This window comes from Phaethon aethereus (genome assembly GCF_964289735.1).
Source record: "Phaethon aethereus genome assembly, chromosome: 26".
Lineage (NCBI taxonomy): Eukaryota > Metazoa > Chordata > Aves > Phaethontiformes > Phaethontidae > Phaethon > Phaethon aethereus.
Window position 1 is genome coordinate 1013108 of NC_138602.1, and position 22297 is coordinate 1035404.

The 22297-nt window shown below is 53.7% G+C and overlaps 1 protein-coding gene across 1 annotated transcript in view; it reads left to right on the forward strand.

Annotated features, from left to right (window-relative positions):
• Positions 1-1295, forward strand: part of LOC309413688 (protein unc-13 homolog A-like) — a gene marked incomplete at both ends in the record, with an annotated part of 29905 nt that extends 28610 nt beyond the window's left edge. Inside the window, 3 exon segments of the mRNA XM_082010883.1 lie at positions 408-500; positions 578-737; positions 1007-1295. Coding sequence (XP_081867009.1) covers positions 408-500; positions 578-737; positions 1007-1295 — 542 coding nt within the window.
• Between the last annotated feature and the right edge of the window lie 21002 nt (positions 1296-22297).

Sequence of the window (22297 nt, forward strand, 5' to 3'; positions counted from 1 at the left end):
CACGGCACGGGGCACTGACACCCCCCCCCCCACCCATAGTAGGGGGAACTGGGCCAATGTCCCCTGCCCCATCCCACCCAGGCACCTCAGCCCCTGCCTGGGCAAGGGGGGCTCACTGGGCCCTGCCGATGCGGGGGGGGTTGACAGAGAGCCAGCCTGGTGCTGGGGGTGTCCTGCCGTGCCCCACCCCAGCCTGGTGCCAGCCCCAGACGTCCTTCACCGTTGCTGCACCCATGTTGCCGTCCCCAGTACTCTTTGGCAGAGGCCACATTGGGCCAAATCCCACTGCCCACCCCCTCCTGCCCCATGGCGGGTGACCTGCCTCCTCCAGTGGGGTTGGTGGTGGGCAGGGGACATCAAGGACACAGTGGGAACCGGCATTCACATCTCCTCCCTTTGCCACACAGGCTCTGGTGTGGATGACCCTGTCGGGGAAGTGTCCATCCATGTGGAGCTCTTCACCCACCCCGGCACCGGCGAACACAAAGTCACCGTCAAAGGTGGGTTCTGCTGGCTGGGGCGCCAGGGTCTGGCAGGTGGCAGCGCCCTGCGAGCCTCACGTGCCCCCTCCTTGCAGTGGTGGCTGCGAATGACCTCAAGTGGCAGACGTCGGGCATCTTCCGGCCCTTCATTGAGGTCAACATCATTGGACCCCACCTCAGTGACAAGAAGAGGAAATTCGCCACCAAATCGAAGAACAACAGCTGGGCCCCCAAGTACAATGAGAGCTTCCAGTTGTGAGTGGTGCCACGGGGCTGGGAACGTGGGGCCGGGCTGGGGCACTTGTCCCCATGATGCGGGGCCTGCCAGTGAGTTTGCTTATCCCCCAGGGGATGACTTAGATGTTTTCTCATTGGTAAAAGCAGGGATTGGGGAAAAGGAAAAAGAAAAGGCTTTTTTAGGGGCAGTGGGGAGGCAGCACCCGCATAGGGTGCTGTCACAGAGCCAGGGGGCCTGGGAGTGTGACCCCCTATGCCAACACTGCCCGTCCCTTGCCCCCCCACAGCACGCTGGGGACGGAGACGGGCCCCGAGTGCTACGAGCTGCAAGTGTGCGTGAAGGATTACTGCTTCGCCCGGGAGGACCGGACGGTGGGCATCGCTGTCCTACAGCTCCGCGATATCCTGCAGCGGCCTGGCTGCGCCTGCTGGCTGCCCCTGGGCCGCCGCATCCACATGGATGACACTGGCCTCACCGTCCTCCGCATCCTCTCCCAGCGCAACAATGACGAGGTGGCCAAGGAGTTTGTCAAGCTCAAGTCAGACACACGCTCAGCCGAGGAGGGCAGCAGTTAAACCCCTTCCGCCCCCCAGCCCTCTCCCCCCACTCCTGGCCCCTTTTCTACAGCATCCTCCAGCCATGCATAAGCCATAAGAGCAGCCACAAGAGGAATCTCCTTCCCGGCCCTGGTGTGGGTGAGGGGGGAACGTGGCTGCAGTGACAGACGCCCCAACCCTCCGTTGGCCAGACTGGCTGGGTGACGGTGGTAGAGAGCATGGCCATGCCCCCATCCAACCCCGATGGGAAGGTGCTGGAGCTGGCGGGGCTGCAGGGAAGGGCTGGACCCCAGACTGGGTGATGGGAGACATCTGTCCCTTTCCAGCCTGTCTGAGATGGAGGAACCCCAATGGCCCATCCCTGACCCTATCCTGTCCTACCCAGCCCCAAACCTCATCGAGCGACACAAGGAAAGGACTGGGGGGGTGGGGTGGTGATGTCTCATCCCACCCAGGGGTGTTGGTGAGTGGCTGGCACAGCACGGTGGCCCCTTGGACCCATCCCTCGAGCATTGCTGGGCTCCTTGAGGGACAGGGAGGCTCCCACCCGCTGAGCACCCTGTACATATGTAAATAGCTGTACATACACGGGACAGCTGGACGACGTGGCTGTGTCCTGCACCCAGAAGGGCTATTGAGGCTGTTGGGTCAGCGGGCACAGCCCCCACATGCCCCGCACAGGGTTCCCTCCCTGGCTGGCAGCGGCATCACCGGGTCCGGGAGTGGCAGGGAGCAGCTCCTGGCCCGTATCCTGTCTTCCCTGCCTTGCCGCCATCGTGGGCTGCCCCACTGCTGCCCCCAGGGTGCCAGGGCTTGGGGGCGAGGGCTGGGGGCACGGGAGCAGAGGGACCCATCTCCCTTTGCCCTGGCCAGTGGGGACCAGCCATCCCTGTGCAGTGCATCAGCGCCCATGGGACCTCCTTGGCGCAAGCAAGACCCTTCCCACCCCCAACCCAGAGGACACCCCCCCCCCCCAGTTTCCCATTAACCACCGTTTCTGCGTGATCAGTGGTGTGCGTGTCTCGTGCGAGTGCCCGGGAGGCCAGGGTGCGTGGTGTCGGGGCTGGCCACCCCAGCTGGCCAGCTTGCCCTAAGTACTGGGGAAGACAGAGGCCTGATGACCCCGCAAGTCAATATACCTCTCTCAGCCCCCTCTCCATCCCAAAACAGGGTACCCCAACTGGCCCCCATGGTCCTTTTTCTATAGGTTTTGCCTGGGACCAAAGGGTTTAGCTTTCTTCTCTCGTTTCTGTTCAATGTTTACGCCCCTTTTCTTACTGCTGCTCCCACACGGCCAGGCTGGGCCTCAGCCCCACACCCCCCGACCGTGGTGCCCCTCGCCCCGTGCCCTCTCCCCAAACCGTCCTGTTCGGCATGTGATTGAACCGACCAATTCTGCTCCTGTAGCACATGTGTCACCAATGCCTGTGTGTCTGTACCACCCCGTGCGGCACTGCCGGCGGCGGCTACCATGGATGCATGACAGTGAGATGTTTTGCACTATTTTGAATTTTTTGGGCTCTGTAAAAATATTTTATTATAACTGACATTAAAAAGCACACCCTTCACTGTGGCTACTGTGGGGGTGTGGGAGGGCATGCACGGATACACCTTTCCTCAAGGTTTTCTGGATTACTGCAGCGCTGTCCCTAGCTTTAATCATCAATACTGGAGCTCCTGTGCCCATGTGAAAAGAGAGAGAATATCTATCATTTACCACTAATGGTATACAAAGGCTATTACTAATATTTATTCCAAAAAGTTCGGCCATTTGGGATGGATCATGGGAACTCCCTGGCCTGGGGGCTGTGAGTTCCTCCATAAGTTTCCGGATAGTGAGGCTTGGAGGAGCAGATGGGACAATTTTATCCAGCACCTTCCCAACATCCAGGCCATCGGTGCAATCCCTTTCACGATTATCCCATAGTTTCTGTAAGGTGGGTGTGGGGAGCCTGCCGACCCAGCCTGTCGTAAATCCTGTTTCTTCCAGGAGACCCCATAACCATCTCCATTCTGTGTCGCGCTCCTGTTGGTCAGGGGGTCCTTTTAATGTCAGATTGAATGGTTTTAATGGGGAGTTTTTAAACATTTTGTCCCTTACTCGTATGCGTGGTCAGGGCCCCACTGCCCTCCAGAGAGCCCCGGGCCCCTCGCCAGGCCTTGCCAGGGACCCTACTTCCATAGAAAGTGCCCCAGGGCTTTCCCCAGTCTTTCCCAGGGCCTGGGCCGTGCCCCGCTGCCCTCTGGAGAGCCCCAGGGACTTCACCTGCCTTCTCTCCAGAGTGCCCCGGGGCTTTTGCTGGTGTATTGGGTTTGCGTGGCAAGGTTTTGGTACCGGGGGGCTTGCGGGGGTGACTGCTGTGAGATGCCAGAGGCTGCCCCTCCACGTCAGAAGGAGCCAGTTCCAGCTGGCTCCAAGATGGACCCACGGCTGGCCAAAGCTGAGGCGATCTGCGACAGTGGCAGCGCCTCTGTGAGAACGCATTTAAGAAAGGGTAAAAGCTGCCAGGAGGGCAGAGAATATGAACTGAGAATATGTGAGAGAAACCACTCTGCAGACACCAGGGTCAGTGAAGGAGGGGGAGGAGGTGCTCCAGGCGCCGGAGCAGAGACCCCCCGGCAGCCCGTGGGGAAGCAGATCTCCACCCTGCAGCCCAGGGAGGATGCCACGCCGGAGCAGGGGGATGTGCCTTAGGGAAGCTGTGACCCCATGGGCAGCCCGCACTGCAGCAGGCTCCTGGCAGGACCTGTGGCCCCATGGAGAGGAGCCCAGGCTGGAGCAGGTTTTCTGGCAGGACCTGTGGCCCCATGGGGGACCCACACCGGAGCAGTCGATTCCTGAAAGATTGCACCCTGTGGAAAGGACCCGTGCTGGTGCAGTCTGTGAAGAACTGCAGCCCCTGAGTAGGACCCACGCTGGAGAGGTTCATGAAGGACGGTCTCCCGTGCGAGGAACCCCACACTGGAGCAGGGAAGAGCGTGAGCAGGAAGGAGCAGCAGAGACAACTTGTGCTGAACTGACCGCAACCCCCATGCCCCGTCCCCCTGCACCGCTCGGGGGAGGAGGTAGAGAAGTCAGGAGTGAAGTTGAGCCCAGGAAGAACAGAGGGGTGTGGGGAAGGTGTTTTAAGATTTGGTTTTATTTCTTATTATCCTACTCTGATTTGATTAGCAATAAATTAAGCTAATCTCCCAAGTCAAGTCTGTTTTGCCCATGATGGTAATCGCTGAGTGATCTCCCTATCTGTATCTCGACCCATGAACCTTTCGTCGAATTTTCTCCCCCTGTCCAGTTGAGGAGGGGGACTGATAGATAGAGCGGCTTGGTGGGGACCTGGCAGCCAGCCGAGGTCAACCCACCACAGCTAGCTTTGCTGGGGCCCAGGCTGAGCCCTGATGCCCTACAGAGAGCACTGGGGCTTTTGTCAGGCTTTGCCAGGGCCTGGACAGTGCTCTGTGGCCATCCAGATTGCCCCGAGGCCTTGCTGGAAGCCTCAGTGGGGCCTGGTGCCCCCAGGAGTGCCCCAGAGACTTTGCCAGGTGCCGTGAAGAGCCCTGCTCATCTACGGAGCTCCCCAGGTCCTTTGCCAGGTTTGCAGTTGCTCAGGCAAGGCCCTGCTGTCCTCCAGAGAGACCTCTGGGGCTGACGCCGGGCTCTGCTAGTGCCTGCTCAGGGCCCTGCTGCTCTCCAGGTATCCCCGGGGCATTTGTCAGACCTTTCCAGTGCCTGGGAAATGCCGCCCAGGAGCAAGGAGGAGGCCCTGCACGGCATACTGCCCCAACACCCCTCTCGCCCGAGGCACAGCCCAAGTCCAAAACAGGCACCCACCACCTGGGGCTCCCGCGCAGCAGCAGCCAGGGCTGAAAGCTGGTGGAAGCAGGGGCGAGGGGCTACAGCTCCCAGCATGGGGGGTGGGGGTGGGGTGTGGGGGTGTGTCTACAGTTCCCACCATGTTGGGGGGACTACAGCTCCCAGAATGCTCTTGGGGGAGGGCCTACAGCTCCCAGCATGCTGTGGGGGGAGGGAGTACAGCTCGCAGGGTGCAGCAAGGGGTGAAGGACTACAGCTCCCAGCATGCCACAGGGATTGAGGGACTACAGCGTGGCCATGACACGGGGCGGGGGGGGGGGGGGGAGGCGGTGTGAGAGCCTACAGCCCCCACCATGCAGCAGGGAGTGAAGGAATGTCCACAGGGAGCGAAGGTCTACAGCTCCCAGCATGCTGGGGGGGGGTGTGGGGGGGGTGTGTGAGGGCCTACAGCTCCCAGCATGCTGGGGGGGGGGGGGGGGGTGTGGGGGGTGTGTGTGAGGGCCTACAGCTCCCAGCATGCTGGGGGGGGGTGTGGGGTGTGTGTGTGAGGGCCTACAGCTCCCACCATGCTGGGGGGGTGGGGGGGTGGGGGTGAGGGCCTACAGCTCCCAGCATGCTGGGGGGAGGTGGTCTGGGAACACCACCTAGAGCTGCCACACAGCAGTGGCCAGGACTGAAAGCTGTTGGTGGCCCTCACCTTCCCTTGGCTGCCCCTTTGAAGCCCCACCAATGGGGGAGGGGGTGTGCTTGCTCTGCCATCTAACTGTCACCCTCACTTTACCCTCAGCCTAGCCAGAGCCAGGTCCAAATGGACACCCACCACCTACAACTTGGACACAAAGGTGGCCAGGAGTGAAACCTGTTAGTGGTCTTCAGGAAGAGGAGAAGGAGGACAAGGAGGCAACAGCAGGCAGCAGGAAGAAAAATGATGGTGGTAACATGAAGAAACAGGAGGAGTAAGAGGAGGCAGGAGAAGGATAGAGGATGCAACAGGAAGAGGAGGCAGATGAGGCTAGAGGGGGAGCAGTGTGATGGTAGTAGTAATGGATTTCCCTGGTCATGATGGCTGCATCAAGCTCAAAGTGGGTTTGGGAGACAGATAACAACAAAATAGCCAAGGGCTAATTTGAGCAATGTGCCCACCTAACCACAGTGCTGGTCAATGACACTAAAACATATGGCTGGTGTGCAAGTATGGCTAGGAGTCAATCATCTTACCCCCATAAATAGTGAGCAGCCCAAGAGCCCTTTGAGCTGCATGGCAGCGGGCTGCACGACAGGATCTCCGCTTCAGTAGGAAGCCTCTCAAGGTTGCGCCTGCTGCAGAGGTCCCTTACTCCTTGATATCGAGAGATTCCTTGCTGCAACAGATCCTTGGTAAGTGACTGATAGCTTGCTAAACTGTAATCTTTGCTAAGATTATATCTTAGATTGATTGTGCACACATAATCCTTTAGACATAAACCGTTGACCAAGTCTAGGACTAGGATTGGATCTAGCCGCACCTAGACTCCTCTGAGTAGAGGTTTAGAAAGCAAGGGGGTCCTATCTGAACCTTGTGGCAGTTTTTTCTGAGTTACCCTGTCCTCTATGCAGTAAATAATCACATGTACCTTGCCATCGAATCTTGTTAAACCACTGTTGCATTTGCTATCAAACTTTGTTAAATTGCTGTTTTATATCAATAAACATATTGCTGCTTCTCTCTCACAAGTGAAGTGCATCACTCCAACTGCAACAAGGAGGAAGAGGAGGAGGGAGAGCAGGAGGAGGAAGGTGAGGAGGTGACAGGAGGCTACAAGAGGAGGATGAGGACCATGCAATAGGAGGTTAAGGGAGGAGAAGGAGGAGGAATAGGAGGAGGAAGAGGAAGAGGGGGAGGGAGGAGACAACAGGAGGCAACAGGGGGAGAAGGAAGAGGAAAAGGAGGAGGTGAAGGAGAAGAAGGAGGATGAGGAAGAGAATCATAGAATCATAGAATGGTTTGGGTTGGAAGGGACCTTAAAGATCATCTAGTTCCAACCCCCCTGCCATGGGCAGGGACACCTTCCACTAGACCAGGCTGCTCAAAGCCCCTTCCAACCTGGCCTTGAACACTTCCAAGGATTGGACATCTTCTCTGGGCAACCTGTTCCAGTGCCTCACCACCCTCATAATGAAGAACCTTACATCCTTACATCTAATCTAAATTTACCCTCTTTCAGTTTAAAGCCATTACCCCTTGTCCTATCACTACATGCCCTTGTAAAAAGTCCCTCTCCAGCTTTCTAGTAGGCCCTCTTCAGGTACTGGAAGGTGGCTGTAAGGTCTCCTTGCCTTCTCTTCAAGCAAAAAGAGGAGGCAAAAGCCAAACAGTGGGAAACAGGAGGAGGAGGAGGAGGAGGAGGAGAAAAGAACAGGAGCCAACAGGAAGAGGATGAGAAGGAGGCAACAGGAGAAGGAGGCAAAAGGAGGCAACAGGAGGAGGAGGAGGCAAAAAGAGGCAACAGAGGAGGCAGAGGGGGAGGAGGAAAAAGCAACACGAGGTAAGAGGAGACAAGATTAGTAATAGGTGGAGGAGGCAAGAGGAGGATAAAGAGGAGGATGAGGCAAATGGAGGTAACAGGAGAAAGAGAAAGATGAGGAACATAAGCAACAGGAAGAGAAGTAGGAGCAACATAAGCAACAGGAGGAGGCAACAGGGGAAGGAGGAGGAGGTGGCAACAGGAGGAGGAAACAAGGCAACAGGAGGAGGCAAAGGAGGAGGCAACAGGGGAGGAGGAGGAAGGGACAGGAGTAAAAGGGGGAGGGGGCAACAGGAGGCAACAGAAAGAGGAGGATGAGGATGAAAAAGGAAGCAACAAGAGGAGGATGAGGAGGACAAGGAAGAGGAAAGAAAAGGAAACTGGAGTCAACAGGAAGAGTAGGAGGAGGCAACCAGAGTAGGAAGAGGAGGTAACAGGATGCAACAGGAGAAGGAGACCACAGGAGGAAACATGAGGATGAGAAGATGGAGGCAACAAGAAGGACCAAGAAGGAGGAGGACAAGGAGGAAAAAGGAGGCAATGGGAGGAAGAGGAGGAGGAGAACTCAGCAGGAGACAACAGGAGGCCACAGGAGGTGGAAGCAACGGGAAGCAACAGGAGGCAACTGGAGGAAGCAACTGATAGGAGGAAACAGGAGGAGGAGGAGGCAACAGGAGGAGAAGAAGGCCACAGGAGGCAACCAGAAGAAAAAGGATGATGAGGAGGAGGTAAGAGGAAGAAACAGGAAGAGGAGGAGGAACAGGCAACAGCAGGAACAGGAGACAGCAAAAGGTTAAAGGAGGAGAAGGAGGAGGAGGAAGAGAAGGAGAAGGAGGAGGACAAGGAGGAGAAGGCAACAGGACTAGAATGCAACAGCAGTAGTATAACAAGGAAATGGAGGAGGAGGAGGCAAAAGGATGGAACAGGAGAAGGAGGAGTCAGCAGGATCCAACAGGAGGCAACAAGGAGGAAGAAGAGGAAGAGGCAACAGGATGCAACAGGAGGGGGAGGAGGATGATGAGGAGACAGGGGTAACAGGAGACAACTGGAGGAGGAGGAAACTGGAGGAGGAGACAACAGGATGCAACAGGAAGGAACAGGAGGACTCAGAAGGAGGAGTAAAAGGAGATATCAGGAGGCAACAGGAGGTGGAGGATGAGGAAACAGGAGGTAACAGGAAGAAACTAGAGTAGGAGGATAAGGCAACAGGAGGAATCAGAAAGAGTAGTAGCAGGAGGCATCAGAAGGCAATAGGAGGAGGAGGCAAGAGAGGCAAGAGAAAGAAGAGGAGGAGGCAACTGGAGGAGGAAGCAAGAGGAGGCAAGAGGAGGAAGAGGAGGAACATAAGCAACAGAAAGAGGAGTAGGAGCAACAAGCAACAGGAGGAGGCAACAAGGGGAGGAGGAAGAGGCAACAGAAGGAGGAGGCAACAAGAGGCAACAGGAGGAGGAAAAATCAAAAGGAGCCAACATGAGGCAAGAGGAGGAGAAAGCAACATGAAGCAACAGGAGGTAACATGAAGTCACAGGAGGTACAGGAGGAAGAAGAGGCAACAGGAGGTAACAGGAGGAGGAGGCAAGAGGAGGAGAAGGAGGAGAAAGCAAAAGGAGGCAAGAGGAGGCAAGAGTAATAGTAGGAGAAAGAGGCAACGTGAGGAGAAGGTGGAGGAGGCAACAGGAGGCAAAAGACACAACAGGTAGAAGAAGAGGAGGAGGAGGCAAGAGGAGTCGACAGGAAGAGGAGGAGGAGGAGCAAGCAACAGCAGGCAACAGGAGGTTACAGGAGGAGAAGGAAGAGGAAAAGGAGGAGGAAGAGAAGGATGAGGAAGAGTAGGAGGAGGAGCAAGAGGAGGAGGAAAGGAGGCGATGGGAGGAAGGTAGGAGGAGGGAAAAGGATGCAACAGGAAGAGGAGGAAGAGGAGGATGTGGCAACAGGAGGTGACAGAATGAAGATTCAATGGCAGGAAAAGGAGGAGGAAGAGGAGGAGGAGAGGGGTGCCACAGGAGGAGGAGGCAACAGGATGCAACAGGAGGAGGACTCATCAGCAGAATCAAACAGGAGGCAACAGGAGGTTACAGGATAAGAAGGAGGAGGAGGAAGAAGAAGAGGAGGCAACAGGGGCAATAGGAGGTAACATGAGGAGGATAAGAAGGAGGATGAGGAGGAGAAGGAGGAGAGTAAGCAACAGAAGGCAACAGGAGGAAAAAGAAGGACGAGGGGAAGGCAATAGGAGGGATCAGGAGGAGGTGAAGGAGGAGGAGGCAACAGGAGGCAAGAAGAGGCAACAGGAGGAAGAGGAGGAGAAGTCAACAGAGTGCAACAGGAAACAACAGGAGGAACTAAGAGAAGGCAACAGGAGGCAAGCAGAGGAGTAGGAAGAGCAGGAAACAGGAGGAAACAGGAGGAGAAGAAATCACAGGAGGATGCAAGAAGTACAGGCAACCAGAGAAGGAGGAAGAGGCAATGACAGGCAACAGGAGCAGGAGAAAGCAACAGGAGGCAAAAAGAGGCAAGAGTAATAGGAGGAGGAGGAGGCAACAGGAGGCAACAGGAATTAAAATGAGGAGAAGTAGGAGGAGGTAACAGGATGAAACAGGAGGAGGAGGCAATAGGAGGCAACAGGAGGAGGAGGCAGCAGGAGGGAACAAAAGGTAAAAGGAGGTTACAAGAGAAGAAAAAGGAGGAGGAGGAGGAAGAAGAGGAGGAGCAGGAAACAGGGGGAACAGAAGGTAACATGAGGAGGATGAGAAGGCAACAAGAGGGATCAGAAGGGGGAGGAGGACGAAGCAACAGGAGGCAACCAGAGGAGGAGGCAAAAGGAGGAAAGAGGTGGAGGAGAAGTCACAGGAGGTACAGGAGGAGGAAGAGGCAACAGGAGGCAACCAGAGGAGGAGGCAAAAGGAGGAAAGAGGTGAAGGAGAAGTCACAGGAGGTACAGGAGGAGGAAGAGGCAACAGGAGGCAACAGGAGGAGGAGGCAACTGGAGGCAAGAGGCGGAGAAGGAGGAGAAAGCAGAAGGAGGCAAGAGGAGGCAAGAGTAATATTAGTAGGAGAAGGAGGCAACATGAGGAGAAGGTGGAGGAGGCAACTGGGGGCAAGAGGAGAAGGAGGCCACAAGAGGAAACAGGAGGAGGAGGAGGCAACAGGATGTAACAGGAGGAGGAGGAGTGAGCAGGATTGAACAGGAGGCAACTGGAGTAAGAGGTAAGAGGAGGCAACAGGAGACAACTAGATGAGGAGGAGGCAACTGGTGGCCACAGGCAGAGGAGGAGGTAATGATAGGGGCAATAGGCAGCGACAAAAGGAGGAGGAGGCAACTGGAGGAGGCAACAGGAGGAGGCAACTGGAGGAGGCAACAGGAGGAGCCAACAGGAGGAATCTGATGGAGGAGGAGGAGTGTGGTGGGTTGACCTTGGCTGGACGCCAGGTGCCACCAAGCTGCTTTGTCACTCCTGTCCTCAGCAGGACGGGGCGGGGGAGTAATTAGCATGGAAAAAAATAACCAAAGACGTGGGTCAAAATAAAGGCAATTTAATAAGCAGAAAGCAAAGGCCATGCTTGGAAGCAAAAGAAAACAAAAGATTTGCTCTCTGCTTCCCATCAGCAGGTGATGTTCAGCCACTTCCCGGGAAGCAGGGCTTCAGTATGCGTAGCAGTTGCTCTGGAAGACAAACATCAAAAAAACTAATGCTGCCCCGCTCCTCCTCCTTTCTCTTAGCTTTTATTTTTGACCTGACATCACATGGTACGGCATATCCCTTTGGTCAGTTTGGGTCAGCTGTCCTGGCTGTATCCCCTCCCAAGATCTCGCCCACCCCCAGCCTACTGAGGCAGGGGGCAGGAAATGTTGGGGAGACAGCCTTGATGCTGTGTGAGCACTGCCCAGCAGTAGCCAAAACCCTGGTGTGTTATCACCACCATTCTAGCTGCCAATACAAAGCACAGCACTATGAAGGCTGCTCTGGGGAAAATTAACTCCATCTCGACCAGACCCAATACAAGGAGGCATCAGGAGGCAACAGGAGGAGGAGGAGGCAAGAGGAGGCAAGAGAAGACAACTGGAGTAGTAGGAGGAAGCAAAAGGAGGCAACAGAAGTCAACAGGAGGAAGCATGAGGAGGAGATGGAGGCAACCAGATGCAACAGAAGGAGGAGGATGAAACAGCAAAAGGATGCAATGGGGGGGAGGGGCAGGAGGAAGAGGCAAGAAGAGTCAACAGGAAGAGGAAGAGGAGGCAACAGAAGTCAAGAGGAGGAGTCAGCAGGATTGACCAGGAGGCAATGGGAGCAGGAGGTAAGAGGAGGCAACAGAAGGCAACTGGAGTAGGAGGAGAAAGCAACACGAGGCAACAAGAGGAGGATTCAACAGGAGTCAACAGGAGGAACCATGAGGAGGAAGAGATGGAGGCAACAAGAGGCAACAGAAGGAGGAGGATGCAACAGCAAAAGGAGGCAACAGGGGGAGGGGCAAGAGGAGGAGGCAAGAGGAGTCAACAGGAAGAGGAGGCAACAAGAGGAAGAGGAGGAGGCAAAAGGCACTAACAGAAGGAGTAGGCAATAGGAGGCTGAAGAAGGCAACTGGAGTAGGAGGAGGAGGCAACAGGAGGTAACAGGAAGAGAAGGCAGTGGGAGGAAACATGAGGCAACAGGAGGCAACTGGAAGTAACTGAGAGGTGGAAGCGACAGGAGGAGGAGGCAAGAGGAGGAGGAGGTGGCAACAGGAGGCAACAGGTGTCAATAGGAAAAGGAGGAAGCAACAGGAGGAGGAGGGAGGAGTAAGAAGCAGGAGGGAGGAGGAGAGAGGAGGAAAAAACAGGAGGAAGAAGGAAACAGGAGGCAACAGAATGCAAGAGGTGGAGGAGGAAGCAACAGTAAGTAACAGGAGGACACAATAAGAGGCAACAGAAGGCCATAGGAAGAGGATGAGGAGGATATAGGAGGCAACGGGATGCAACAAGAAGTAAAAGGAGGAGGAGGAGGCAACAAAAGGCAAGTGGAGGCAAGAGAAGGATGAGGAGAGCATGGAGAAGGAGACAATAGAAAGCAAGAGGAGGAAACAGGAAGATGAGGAGCAGGAGAAGGAGGCAACAGAAGGCCACAGTAGGAGGAGGAGGAGGAAACTGGGGGCAGCAGGAGGTACACTGAGGTGAGATAGAGGCAACAGGAGGAGGGGACAACAGGAGGAGGAGGCAACAGGAAGCAAGATGAGGTGAAGTGGAGGCAATAGGAGGAGAAGGCAAGAGGAAGAGGAGGAAACAGGCATTAGGAAACAACATGAGGCAAGGTGGAGGCCACAGGAGGAGGAGGCAAAAGGAGGTGGAGGTGGAAGCAACAGGAGGCAACAGGAGGAGGAGGAGGAGAAGGCAGTAGGAGGTAACAGGAGGAAGAGACAACAGGAGGTAAGATGAGGCAAGAGGAGGAGGTGGCAACAAGAGAAGGAGGCAACAGGAGGCCACATGAGGAGGAGACGGAGGCAAAAGGAGGTAACAGGAGGAGAAGATGGAGGAGTCAACAGGAGGAGGAGGTGATGAAATAAAAGTGGTGCAGGAAGTTGAAGAACCCACGGAGAAACAGGTAAAGGAAGAGGAGAAGGATCAGGAGGAATAGGAGGAAGATGAACAGGAGGAATGGGAAGAAACTTGAGGAAGAAGAAGAGCAACAGTAGGAACAGAGAAAATGTGATAGAACAGGAGGAGAAGGAGTAAAATGAGCAGGAACAAGTGGAGAAATAAAGAAAAGGAATATGAGAAACAGAAGTTGCAGGCAGGAAAAAATGAGGAGGAGCAGGAGAATGAGGAGGAGGAAGAAGAAAAGGAAGAACTGAAAGAACTGAAGGAGAAAGAGATAGAGGGCAAGAAAGAGGAGGAAGAAGATAAAGAACAGAAAGAACTAGAATACCTGGAAGAGAAAAAGGAGGAGGAGTTAACAGGAGAAGAAAAAGAGGAGAAAAAGGGGCAAGGGGATGAAAAAAGAGGAGAAACCAGAGAAAGAACAGAAGGAATAAGAAGAACAGGAGGTGGAGGAAATGAAAGAAAAAAAAAAGACAAAGAAGGGGAAGAAGAGAAGGATAAAGGAAAGGCAGAAGGAAGAACAGGAGGTGGAAAGGGAAGAATAACAGGAGGCAGATGAATAACAGGGTGAGGATGAGGAGGGGAGAAATGAGAAAAAGCAGAAAAAAGGGGAGGAGCAAGAGGAGGAGGACAAAAAAGGAGAAAATGGAGAAGTAGGAGGAGAAATAGAAAAAAGAAGAAGAACAGGAAAAGGAGAAAGAAAAGAACAGGAAAGGAAAGGAGGAAGAAGAACAGAAGGAACAGGTGGAAGAGGAGTAAGAACAGGAGTAAGAAACAAAAGGAACAGGAAAAACAGCAGGAGGAGTAAGAATATGAGACAGAAGAACAGGAAGAGGAGGATGAAGAACAAGAGAAAGAGGAGGAGGAGGAATAGGTGGAGGAAGAAGAAGATTGGGAGGGAAAGAACAGGAGGAGGAAGATCAGGATATTTAAAAGGAGGATGAGGAGGACAAGGAAGAACAGGAGAAGGAGAATGAATAAGAGGAAGAATAGTAAAAGGAAGAGGAGGAAAATCAGAAGGAAGAGCAAGAGGAGGAGAATGAGGAACAAAAAAAGGAAAATGAGGACAGAGGAGGAGGGAGAAAAGAAAGAAGAGGAAGATGAAGAAAAACCAGAAGAATATGAGAATGAGGACAAAGAACAGGAGAAGGAGGAGGACCAAGAGGAAGAGCAGGGAGAGGAAGAGGAGAAGGAAGAATAAGTGGAGGAGAAAGGAAAAAAAACAGGAGCAGGAACTTTAGGAACAAGTGGAAAATAGGAAAAAGAGGAGGAGAAGGAACAGGTGAAACAGGAAGATGACGAACATGAGGAATGGGAGTGACATGAGGATGAGGAAAAGGAGGAGGAAGAGGAGAAGCAGGCAGACCATGAGGAAGAACAGAAGGAACAGGAGGAATAGAGGGAGAAGGCAGAAGAAGACAGGAGAATGAGGAGGAACAACAGGATAAAGAGGAGGAACATGAAAACAGGAGGAGGAGGGAAAAGAATAAGAGGATGCAGGATGAACAGGAGGAGAAGGAGGAACAAGAAAAAAGGGAGAGGAGGAAGAAAAATAAATACTAAGAAAACAATGTGGAGGAGGGAAAAGATCAAAAGGAGGATAAGGAGGAGGAACAACTAGAGAAGGAGGATGAGCAGAAGAGGAGGAAAAAGAGAGGGAAGAAGAACATGAGGGAAAAAGAACATTTCTTTCCTGGAGAAACTGGTAGCTCATGGCTTAGACAGGTGTGCTCTTTGCTGGGTGAAAAACTGGCTGGATGGCCAAGCCCAGAGAGTTGTGGTGAATGGAGTTAAATCCAGTTGGCAGCCGGTCACAAGCGGTGTTCTCCAGGGCTCAGTTTTGGGGCCGGTCTTGTTTAATATCTTTATCGATGATCTGGATGAGGGGATCGAGTGCTCCCTCAGTAAGTTTGCAGACACCACCAAGTTGGGTGGAAGTGTTGATCTACTTGACGGCAGGAAGGCTCTGCAGAAGGATCTGAACAGGTTGGATTGATGGGCTGAGGTCACTGTATGAGGTTTAACAAGGCCAAGTGCCAGGTCCTGCACTTGGGTCACAACAACCCCATGCAATGCTCTAGGCTTGGGGAAGAGTGGCTGGAGAGCTGCTTGGCAGAAAAGGACCTGGGGGTGCTGGTTGACATGAGCCAGCAGTGTGCCCAGGTGGCCAAGAAGGCCAACAACATCCTGGCCTGTACCAGCACTATTGTGGCCAGCAGGAGCAGGGCAGGGATCGTGCCCCTGTACTCAGCACTGGTGAGGCTGCACCTCGAATCCTGTGCTCAGTGTTGGGCCCCTCGCTACAAGAGGACGTTGAGGTGCTGGAGTGTGTCCAGAGAAGGGCAACGGAGCTGGGGAGGGGTCTGGAGCACAAGTCTTATGAGGAGCAGCTGAGGGAAGTGGGGTTGTTCAGCCTGGAGGAGGCTGAGGGGAGACTTCATCGCTCTCTGCAACTACCTGAAAGGGGGTTGTGGCGAGGTGGGTGTTGGTCTCTTCTCCCAAGTAACAAGCAACAGGACGAGAGGAAATGGCCTCAAGTTGCACCAGGGGAGGTTTAGACTTGATACTAGGAAAAATTTCTTTGCTGATTCGAACAGGCTGCCCAGGGAGGTGGTGGAGTCACCATCACTGGAGGTGTTTAAAAAAATGTGTAGATGTGGCACGTGGGGACATGGCTTAGTGGGCATGGGGGTGTTGGGTTGATGGACTTGATGATCTTAAAGGTCTTTTCCAACCTTAATGATTCTGTGATTCCGTGGTTTGTTGAGGTGAAAAGCAAACTTACGAGAAATGAGATTACAAAATCTCAAAGGACTAACATCCATAAGTCAAAAGAAATAGTCTGTCTTGACTTTCTGTACTGTGGGCTGTAACTAACTGACATGAATGAAATGCTCTGTGGTTCTCTGAAATGATGAAAATTGAGTCTGTATCTCACAGCACTATCTGGAAAATCACATTTTTAATATCTGCAGTCTTTGTATGCAGCCAGCTTTGCCACCCTTTTCTCTGGGAAGTTTTCATGGCCAGCAAGAAAATCTTCCCTCAATTTCATCAACTTCCACGCAACGGGTTAAGAGCGAAGTGCTGAGGACTCAGCTAAGAGCTACCTACGGGAGGACAGAACGGCTTCTCCGAAAGTGCCGCTACGATCGCCTGCTCTGCCCTTCCTCACCGCACAGACAGCTCCGCAGAACCCTTTCTTTCCGCAGGGATCCCGTACGGCCTGGCTGCGCCGTGCCCGCCGCGCGGAAACTCCTCCGAGGGAGCTGCGCGAAGCGTTTTTCTCCTCCTCCGGGTGTCGCAGCCAACAAGAGCCCACCCGGCCCCTTCCCCACCCCGCCGGCTGCCCCTCGGCCGGTGGGAGCCCCGTTCTCGCAGCCCTTCCCTCAGAACACGTTCCCGCCGGGGCGGGACGGGCGTGAGGAGCCGGTCCCCGAAACTCCCCTTTCCACCCTGGTTCCTGCAGCCCGGGCGGGAGCCCGCGCCCCTCGGCAGCGCTCACAGCGCCGGCGCCGCAAGCCCCCGGCCCCGCCAGCGCCCCCCTCCTCGGACCCCGCCGCCGCCCCGCCGCCTCCCGGGCACCGCCTGCTCCCTCCCCCGGCATCCTTCCAGGCAGCCCCCCGCCCCGCCAGCGCCCCCGGGCGCTGCCCCTACCCTCCCGGCACCGCCAGCCCCACGGGCTCCCGCCCGTACTTCAGCCGCCGCCGGCTGCCCGCTCCCCTCCAGCCGCCCCCACCGGGGCGGCGCCGACCCGGTCTCCCCGGAGACCCGCGCCGCGTCCGGCCTCTGCGCGCCCCGGGCGGAGCCAGGCGGCGGTGGCGGCCGCGGGGCGGGGCCGGCCCGGGCACCGCTCCGCTCCCCCCCGCGGGCGCCGGCCGGGCGCGGCCGGGCCGCCCCTCGCTCGGCCCTGCCCGCCGCCTTCCCGCCCGGGCCCCCCGGCCTGAGGGCGGCCGCCGCGGGGGGGTCTCGGCGCGGGTGGGAAAGGCCCGAGCTGAGGGCCCGGCGGCCCCCCGGGCGGGGCCTCCCTCGGGCAGGAGGGCTTTGCTGGGCGCCCGAAGCCAGCGAGCCAGCAGCAGGAGCACCCGGGCCTGCTGGGGACGGGGCACGCAGCGGGCTCGGGAGGCCAGGCAGGTGCTGGGGGCCCTGGAGTGCTTCGCCCTGTCTGAGCCTTGCCAGGAGCAGTGGAGCACGCAGGAAGGCCCGGGCGCGTAGGACATTAACGGAAGCCTTGGCCTGTTCGCCTTCCCCAGAGGGTGCGAATGCCTCCGGGAAGAGAAGGGCTGGAAGGGACAGCTGTGCGAGGACACGTACGAGGTGACACAAATGAGATGGCGGCCCTGATACAGATGGAGTCCCTGCAGAAGAAAGCCGCCGAAGGCGCGATTTTCTGTCGCGCGTCACCGCGTGGTGATATTGCCATTTGCACGGTGCCATTTAGCCATTTATAGCTGCCAACGCGAGAATGAAATGCTAATGAACTAGTCTAATGGTTATTTGCACTTTTCATGAGTGCAAATAAAAAGATGGCGTACTGGGAATCTTCATCACAAGACCCTTGTTCCTGTTGCGGTCTGATGGAACAGACCGCCTTCTCCCGCCCTGCCACTGCCCTGCTGAACCAGCTTCTGCTCCTTTTCTTGTCATGCATGCTTCTCCCCTTTCCTTTTGCCTGTAACCTCTTCTTTTACCTCCATTACTCTCCTAAAGCTCTTTACAATCTGCTAATTTTATGCCGAGCACCTGCTCTGTAGCCTGTGTAAAAATACATTTTAAATGCATGTATGAATGCATGCGCACACCATTATATCCTAAAATCCAAACATCGTGCGTCAAGCAGGACGTGTAATAGCCTTTAAACACTTGAGTGGAGGATGCTGTAACCCATTTCTGCAGTTCCACATTCCGTCTTTTGCCAAGAATGAATGTGTTTAAGTTTAAACCAGCGTCGTCTTCACAAGTGAAGAAAAAAAGAGAAAAAAATAAGGTCCTTCAGCAAATTGCAGCTGTTCTTTATATAGAAAAAGTGGTTAAAGTACTACATATTATTTCAGTCAAAACAAGGAGAAAGAGCTAATACTGTGGACCACAGGTACTTCAAAATCACTTATAATTTTAGAACATAGGCTGCTGAACCCCTGAAGCATTAGTGTTTATGTACTATATGTATAGTGTTTATATTCTATGATATTACAGTATATTTACGAGTAAGAAAAACAGATTTTTTTCAAGTGTAATCGTTTATCCACCAGCTGCTCACTGTGAGCAGGACAATATTGTGTTCAGCTGTCAAACAAGTCCTCTAGTTATAGCCTATAAACGAGTCACCCTCCGAAATCCTGTTCGGCGAGTCCAAATAAAGCTCTGACCGGGCCTGATGGCCAGTTTGGCTCTGATCTCGCTGGTGCCATGCTGGGTTACCATGTGCTCTACTGGAAACCTGAAGTATGGCCTTTGCCAATGTGGACAGCACCCTCGCGTGGAAAACCAAAGTCCCTGCACACCCAGCTCGATGTGTAATCCCGCTCCAGACATAACTGAATGTGGAGAAGTGTACAGCTGGGTGTGCGCCAGGGTCGGTGGCGGTGAGGTGGACGCTCCTGCGCAATGTGGCACTCGGTGTTGGACAGAGCTGCTGGGGACCGCAGCCCTACGAGTCCATCTTCCCACCAACAAATCTCACCTCAGTTATAGCGTGGAAAATAGCTGGATTCTTACGTTTAAGTTCAAGCCACTCTGAGTCATGACTCTCACGACACCTCATCCTACCACCTTCTTCATGCACCTGTCAATCCTAAGGATGCCAAAGCCCGTATAATTCAAGACAGGACACCGCATATCCATGGTATTAGTTCATCTACTCCTCAAATAAATCCTGTTTAGGAAAAAATGCGGAGGCTGTCTTCAGGAGATACTGCAAATCCTCAGATCTTAAGAGAGGATGCTGTGAGACAGGGTCTGACTGGAACTGCATAGATATTTCAGGGAAGAGCACGCAATTATTTACACCTGAAATCTGACAAGATGACGTTGCTAACATGACTCCTTTTGAACATGCCTTTCTGATTATCACTTTGTGTCTTTTTGTCAAAGCAGAGTAAATTGGGAATTTGGAAGGAGTCATCAGTAGCAGACAAACTCAGAAATCTACTTTCCTGTAGATTATGGACAGGCGTGTGGTTATGGTCAGGCAAGGAGGGTGACAGTAGATAGATACCATGGCTAACACATCATTTATGCTTCTCAAGAGGAGGCCCAACCATTATTAACTGCACCAAACTTCCCTTCTAGAAATGCTCTTGTTCTAAACTGGTGACATTACTCAGGCCAACACTCCTAACCCTAACAGGCTAAAGGGTCTTAAAGTCTTTAAGTAATCAGCTAAGCTAAGTCATTCAAAATAAATCCTCATGTGTCTTCACAGAAAGCAGATAACGCTGTTCCAAGTCTGTTGGCCACCCCTTCTTTAGAGACTATGAATTCTAGCTCCACTTGGGCACCTGCACATCTACTTGCTGCTACACCTGACTTGGCATAGTTTCAGCATTGGCTGGGGTCAACAGGATAAAGGGCATTTACATGATTAAAGTGTACCAAGAGTCAGCTCCGTTTGCAGTTCAACAAAATGTAATGCAATAATATAATGCACTGCTCACGTGAATGTCGCAGATCCTGTTTCTCTGAAGGCCATTGGAGCCTGCACATTACGACAGCAAGAGCTTGGTTTTCTTTACAGCACCTTGACAAATGACAACACACAGGTTGTTCTGACAGTGCGGTTGGTTTCGCCAGCTACTGTATCTTCACCATGCTGTCTTACACATAGCATGTGTTGTGGTTACGTTGAAAAATCTTTGATTCAGCATCTTATACCTAGATCTTTGACTGATTTTTATATTCTCACAAAATATAAAAAGCAACATGAACACACCAAGAAAAACTCTTTCATATTCCCTCCTAGACATAATGTACCAGAGTGCTTTGAGCAAGTCTCTGCCACCTTAGTTACCCTAAAATGCAGAATAGATAATGGAGTTTAAAGAATGTCTTGATTAAGAAGAGATTATATACATTTGCAAACCTTCTAGATCCCTTTCTCTCTCTATCTACCAATGGCTATTCTTAAAGTAGTGTCTTCTATGACTCTCCTGGAATAACAGCTCCCTTCTGAGGGTCAACACCATCCCAAGACATTCCAATACTATTGATCATACTATTCCTTAGGAGGGTAACGTGCAGCTCCCTGTTACCACCATTGCATGGATATTTTTATTAATCTGCTTTCCTTTTCCCCACTTAGATCATCCTCAACTCTTCACTTGTTTTAAGCCTGATGCAGAAATTTTTATTCAGAGACATTGGGTCCCTCCCCCTTACCTGTCTCTCAGCATATATCTGCTACCTGGACTCTGCCCTAAATCCTGCAGGTGACAGATGATGGCCCATGGACTCAGCTCCACCTCCTCTCTTTCACACTGCCAGCCCCACTCCAATCCTCTGACACCGGTGTCTGCCCTTGCTGTGCCGTTTGGTTTCTCAACTCTAATGTTTAGGATGACGGAGGGGCCTCAGACATACCACGCAGAGACAGCACGTCCCAGTGCTTATTGCGGTTCACTTAACCACTTCTGCTGCTGGCATCCACTGCACTGCCTCACTCGCACATTTTTCTTGCCATGTATCAGCCTGACTTGGTAGTCCTTGGGTATCTCTACAACCTCGGGTATCCGGAGAAGGTGGGTTGTTGCCTGGTGCCAAAGTTCAGTAGCTTGAGCCAAAGTTATGGCTCTGTGAGTGTAATAGAAAAAAGAGAGATGCAGACACCATGAGCACTCCTGGATGCCATGCAACCTCTCCCCGCAATCCCAGGCTCTGTGGAAAGGCACAGGGGAGCAGCTTTGTTCCTATTTTAAGTACAGACCAAAGTATCCAAGAGTCATTTTGTCTCCCCTATGCAGCCCGGCAGGATTTGTGTTACAAACCTCAAAGGACTGCTACTGAGTGTGCTGCTCCAGGGGATTACACACAGGAAAGCTGTCCCTGGAGCTCTGTCCTTCTCGAAAGGGCTTCCGAAGAATATAACCTGTGGCTAATATTGGACACTGCAACGTCAGCAGGCGGTCCAGGGCTCTTTCTGTACTGCTTGGCTCTGCCCGCTCCCGCTCTGATCTCAGCCTGCAGAACCATTTCAGGGTGAATGTCAGGACTCACATCATGGGGCACTTGGTCCCTTGATGAGGTCCCTGCACACCTCGAAGGGAGGGAAGTAGCTGGAGAGCACCCAGCAGAGCATCAGAACATCCTCCCCCTGCACAGCCTGTGTAGTAAACCTCAGGGTGATGTATTGAATAGGCGATTTTATTTTAAACAAAACTGATTTCATTCGCTTGTTCTCCAACACTCGCGGTACTGCGAGGGATGTATGCCAGCGGTTTGGCCAGGGTCACTTGCGCTAGCACCGAGTACGGGCAGCACAGCTCACGGTTCTTTAGGGCCACGTACTGTGTTTCGCACACGCTTTGCAGACCCAGGATAAGGCTCTTCTTCCACAGGGCAGCCAGGCTTTCACCAGGTTGCAACCTGCTGTCCTCCAGCGAGGCTCTGGGCTTTTGCTACCTTGGGGCTTTCACCGGACTTTATCAAAGCCCCAGCGGGGCCACGCTGCCCTCCAGGGTGTTCCAGGGCTTTTGCCAGTCTTTGCAGGGAGCCAGGCAGAGTCCTGCTACCCTCCAGCAAGCCCCAGGACCATCAGCAGGCTTTGCTATGGCCCTTCAAGTCTCAACCTTCCCTGGCACAGCTTTGAACCATTCCCACACATCCTGTCCCTGGCTGCCACCCAGGGAGAAGAGATCAGCACATCCCTCTCCCCCTCTCCTCCTCAAGAAGCTATAGAGAGAAATGAGGTCACCCCTCAGCATCCTTTTCTCCAAACAAGACAAACCCAGAGCGCTCAGCTGCTCCCCAGAGGACATGCCTTCCAGCCTTTCACCAGCTTGGTTGTTCTCCTCTAGACACATTTGAGGACCTTCACCTTCTGAACTGGTGGGATCCAGCACAGCCCATAGGACTCGAGGTGGGCTAAATACAGGGATTTATAAGAGAGGATTATCAATCCCCTCTTGACCAGCTTGTTCTA